The 5,556-nt window shown below is 27.2% G+C and overlaps 1 protein-coding gene across 1 annotated transcript in view; it reads left to right on the top strand.

The window, feature by feature from the left end:
* LOC107453559 (interference hedgehog) overlaps positions 1-5,268 on the top strand; it is a gene marked incomplete at its 5' end in the record, with an annotated part of 15,002 nt that extends 9,734 nt beyond the window's left edge. Inside the window, 1 exon segment of the mRNA XM_016070429.4 lies at positions 1,538-5,268. Coding sequence (XP_015925915.2) covers positions 1,538-1,578 — 41 coding nt within the window.
* Between the last annotated feature and the right edge of the window lie 288 nt (positions 5,269-5,556).

Below are 5,556 nucleotides of genomic sequence, written 5' to 3'. Positions count from 1 at the left end.
CAGGATTAAAGGATTTCACCATTAACACCTCATTACCATTAGTTATAGATTGTGCTGAAAATGATTTTGTGAATTAATATGTAAAACCAGTAGGGTTGTTTTTAAAAAAATATAAATTTTAGTCCATAATACATATACTCTCTTCTCTCTATTTAGGCAAAGCATTTAGGTATTACATTTGAAATTAATTATTGCCACAACAAGCAGTGTTGCTTCTAGTAAAATAGAAGAGAATAGTTTTTAAAATTGGTCTTAGATTAAGGTCCTTGAAAATTTTGTTGAGGTCCTTGAAAAGTCCTGGAAAGTCCTTGAATTTCAATCTCATCATAGAGTGGGAACCCTGAAAGTACAAATGGTCTATAAAAAAAACTAACAGGGATAGGAATCTAAATCTTCTTCTTTATTTATTTATTATTATTATTTTTTGTGATTTTTTTCCCTATTTCTACGTTCTGCATGATTTTTTATTAAATTTCCACTTATATATCAAAATTTGGATTCGACAAAAGTGATATCTAAGGTTTTAAAACTACAGTGACATTTCACAAAAGTATGAAAAATTCATGTATTTTTCTTTCATGTCCAAAAAGTGAGTTAAAATGCGTGTTTCAAAGTGCAATATTGTATTATTAAAACATCGAAATTTTAAAAAACCCTTTGAAAATTTGCTCAGTGAAAACTCTGTTGATTTAGGGTGAAATCATGGCTTGTGAGTCAAAATTCAGGGTAACCTAATGTCTTATTAAAACTAAAACCTAGACATTTTTAAATCTATGTAGAAATCTATATTACGATTGATGACAAAAACGCTATTGATATAAACAGAATGGTGAAAATGAAGAATGAATCAAAAAGATGAACATTGTGGCCAGAAAAAAATAGACTATAATCAATTTCCGAAAAATAGGTAATTTAATTAAAATACCCAAAAAGTTAGAAAAAATCTATTACTTTGAGTTTTAGGTACCTATAACTTCTATATATATATTAAAAAAATAATTTTTTCTGTAGCTTTTTTTTAAGGTTTTGTTTTCAATTGTAATAGAAACAAAACAATTTTTGCAAAATACTTCATTCAAGCTTGAGGCTTAACTGAAAAATAAATAATAGCAATTATGTCACCTGTTACAAAAATCAGAAAAATTTGATTAAGATTTTTATTTTCTGTGTGTTTGTGGTCACCCTGTTAGTGAAACATTGTTTTACTCATTGTGTACACTGCTGCAAAAGATTTGTATATGATTCCCAGAGGATGATTCGAAGGCATGCCCAACGACCTGCGCATGAAGTCTAGCGCTTTATGGTCAAGCAGTTTAACGAGGATCGATACCGCACACCCTCAGTCCCTACTCAGGCTGGTCAAAGTAGTCACCAACCTGCTCACTGACCGCAGCCAGTGTTGCTTGACTTCGATGTCCTACTCTTTGCAATCAATCCACTGCAGGACTTTTTAATTTTAGAAATTTTTCAGCAGTCTACTTTACAACAGAATGTGCAGTATTAGTTTAAAAATTTATTAAATTTTTTGCTGTTTTAGGTAACATCGAAATGTGTTCAGAATCTCCAGCTGACGTTTGAAATATCTGTGATCACTTATCTCTCTAGCTTAAAAAAGAACGAATTTTTAAACATTTGACGTCTTGAATGTTGTCACTCCTTTCATCTTCATGTGAACTGCATAAATATTCATAAAAACTATATTTTTTTTTTCTTTGGATATGAATGTTACAGATTATATTTCATGTACATTTTTACGGAAAGAAATTTTAGCTATTTGTAAATACTTTGTAAGTAATTGTTGAAATTGTTTTTATGATATGTTTTTGTTGTTGGATGAAATACATATTAATTTCTTTGAATCTCTCTTGCAACATGGTGGTTGTCGGCTTTTTCTTAATGTTTGCTACAATTTACAATTAACATTTTTGTTTACGTTTCTATTATTTTTTTTTAAATAAATGTTAATATACTATTACAAAATATGCGCATTCATTTTCAATTGTTTAAAAGTTTTTTATTGATTAACTTTTTTACAGTAAAAAGTTCTTTTCTTATTTTCTAAAAAAAAGTGGAGAAAAAACTTTAAGAAAATTTATTTCTTAAAAGACATTACAAAATTAAACTGCTTTTTTAAAAATTCATTGTGGATATGAAAGATAAATCACAATGTTTGTTTTATCATGATAATTTTGATTTCCTAATTATTAATTTAGGACATGGATTTTAAAAGATAATTTTATTGAAAGAAAAAGTTTGCATTTTTAGCTAGTTTCTAAACTTTCTAGACTTAGCTTTTCTTCCTTTTTTGTATTGAATGAAAAGTTTATACTTTCTATAATTAATACAGGAAATATTGATCTATTGCAAAAACCTTCCTATGTGTCATCCTACTGATGTTGACACATGTGATGGTTTAAATTTAATAAAGAAATTTTTTTTAGTGAAAATATTTTAATAGCACCTCAGGATTTAAAATATGCATTAAAGATGGATTATAAAGGAAAATGACTCATAGTCAAATTTTAAAAATGGATATTTTTTGCTTATGTATGTCTCAGGTTAATTAAACTTTGCAAAGAGTTGGTACCATTTTACAATATGCCAGGCTATTTGGAAAAGTCTTCTGACCTTTTATACAAATATTTTGCAGGGCCTTTATTGACAACTAAATTGCAATTACTTGCTACTACAATTGAGGCAAGGCGACTGAGATCACTATTTTTGCTATTATCGGGGAAGGTCGCAGTTAAGATGGGCTGATTCAGCGGAGTCTGATTTTCTTTCAGTTAATGAAAATAATTGGAAATTAAAGATAAATCAGAAGTCGTTGTGGAGAAATCTTCAGAGGAGGGCATTGGGATGACTGGCTATAGTTAATGTAGCAACTATTTTCAGAAAAGTGGAGACTAATTTTGCAAAAAGGCAGATACCTTAAAAAATTGCTGTTGCCGTATGCAAAATCAAAAATCCATGTGTACTGACAATGAAATAGTTGAGAATCAAATTCTTAAAAAAGTCACGACGAATTTCAAAATTTACATGTTTGTGATGACATTGTATAAAAAATATCAAAATTTGATACTAGACCTAGCAATTACTGAAAGTGCGATTAAAAAAAACAAGTGGACCACCATTTGTTTTATATATATAAGGATTGAAAAGCATATGAGACTAAGTTTTTTTTTTTTTTTTACCAAAAGGAGAAAAAAGGCAGCAGGTTGTAGAATGATACTACTCAGCCCCGTGTTGAATGACATAGCTGCCAACTCTACTGGATTTTGCCAGTTTCTCTTGATCTATTGGTTTCAGGAAATTCCCTAAAATTGATTAAATTTCCTAAAAAAATCCCTATAGAAATAAAATTTTTTAACAGATTATTGCTTGAATATTTATGCATTACTAATACATAATGAAGCGCTCATTTATAGAAATCAGTTCAAAACTTTTTTTTTTGTTCTCAAATGTTCAGTTTACTTTTTATTCATAGCTCTCTTTTAAAATTAATTTTAAAAAAATCTTTTAACTGTCTTTGATAAATTAAATGCCTGTGAATATTCAAAATTATGAGTAAACACAATACATAACATTTCAAGCATGTTTAATGTCCATCATAACTGGAAAATATTGCCGTTTTCTCTATTTTTATGACTATAAAAATCCTTAAAATTCCCTATGTGTAGAATATTTAGTATATTATGCAACTATTATCATGAAATTTATATTATTTCGTAAAATCTACTGGATTTTTTCCCTATCCTTGTTGGCAGCTATGCCTGTATATTTTCCACTTTTAGAGTTTTTTTAACCTTGTGTACTACTTTTCTTTTATCAGTTGATCCTGTTTAGACGACTATTTATTTCTGAGAATTTGATTTGTATTAAGACTATGACGTTAGTGGTTACTGAAGCAACTACTTTTTAAATGGTAACTTCAATGCATATTAATTGCTCAATTAGCCCGATTTCTTTTGGGCAGTTTGTAATTAGCCTACAATAAAGACTTATTGTGAAGCTGGACTTTTCAATTAGCCTGTAATTATGCTTGGTTGAAAATATTTCTCAAAATTATATTTTTTGTTTTAATATCTTCTAATCAGATGTAAGTTGTCATAAGTTGAATGTATTTAAATTTGCTATGTTTTCTTTACTGAAAAAGTAAACAACTAAGTTTGTAAATTGATTTTTAAAAAAAATGTACCTTTGTTATACCTTTGTCTGTTTTCAAATTTTACAGATTACTTCTGTACAATTATAAATGACGAAAAAATTGTTTTGGTTTGCCTCATTTAAAAGCAATGCTTTAAAAAGGAAAACTACTTTTTTTTAAGACTTTGTTTTTTTAAAAGTAAACAGCAAAGCTTGTAAGTTGATAAAAACATATCTTAAAATTTGAGAAATTCAGCAATTAAGATTTAGATCTTGTGTCACTTTCAAATTTTAAAGATTATTTTTGTACAAAAATTTTTTTATCAGAAAAATTTTCTTGTTTTTTTTTTTTTCCAAAAATAATGCTTCCAAAATAATGATAAAAGAAATATCTATGATTTCCAAGCATAAAATCTCTGAGATTTAAAAAAAAAAAAAAAATTATGAAATGAAAATAAGATATCTTGTTAAGGAATATATGCACTTTTAAAGAGTATAATGCACTTTTAAAGAGTTGAATTTCTAGAAATATTTTTCTACAGTATAAAGATAATTAATGGAGATAAATCTGCTAAAAAAATATATATCTTTTTTTTTTTTCCTCTTTTATATATGAATAAAATAAAACTTGGATGAAGTGCTCTTTTACTTGTGTAAGTGTTTTTAATGTATCAAGTATTTGCTGTGTAAGGATATGAACAAAATGATCTCTTTACTGGCAAAAAAAAAATATATACATGTATCAATCAGCACAACTCAAGACTTATATTGTCTGAAACGACTTCGTACTTAAAATGCATTTTTATTTTGTTGTGCCATTCAATTGTCATTGCTCATTGGTTTTGCCAAATCATCTTTTATGTTATAATAAAATCAGTTGTTAGTTGTTTTTCTGTAAATAATTGTCAAGCCATGTTTTTGTAATTATTTCGAATAGTGATATTTTAAAATTATTTATATAATTTGTATTAAAAGTTTTTTGCTTATGGTAGCTGTTCCTCGACGTGCTGTGTATCAACAAACTTTAGAACATATGTTTTAGCATGTGTTTCTAGATAATAATTTTTACTGTGTATACAAAAGAACTATATTTTTGTAAATAAAGTTAAAAATCACTCAAAATAGTTTTTTCATTTTAAAATTATTACCACTTACACAAATTTGATTGTACAGTACAAAACCCGTTATCCGGAAATCAGAAAACCGGAAAACCAAAAAACCGGAATGAAATTCGATAAATTTTCCCGCCATTTTTTTTAAAAAGATGTTTTTTTCCTCATAAGATTTTAGGATTTTTCTTTCTTTTTTGAAAGATTTTTACCTCACCATCATTTTGGAAATAATCAGTGTATTACTTCATTGTTTTTTCTTCTTTTTAAGATTATTTCCAACTATTTTTGTTTTTTTTTA

The sequence above is a fragment of the Parasteatoda tepidariorum genome, chromosome 4 (assembly GCF_043381705.1).
Source record: "Parasteatoda tepidariorum isolate YZ-2023 chromosome 4, CAS_Ptep_4.0, whole genome shotgun sequence".
Lineage (NCBI taxonomy): Eukaryota > Metazoa > Arthropoda > Arachnida > Araneae > Theridiidae > Parasteatoda > Parasteatoda tepidariorum.
This window is presented reverse-complemented; position numbering and strand designations above follow the sequence as displayed.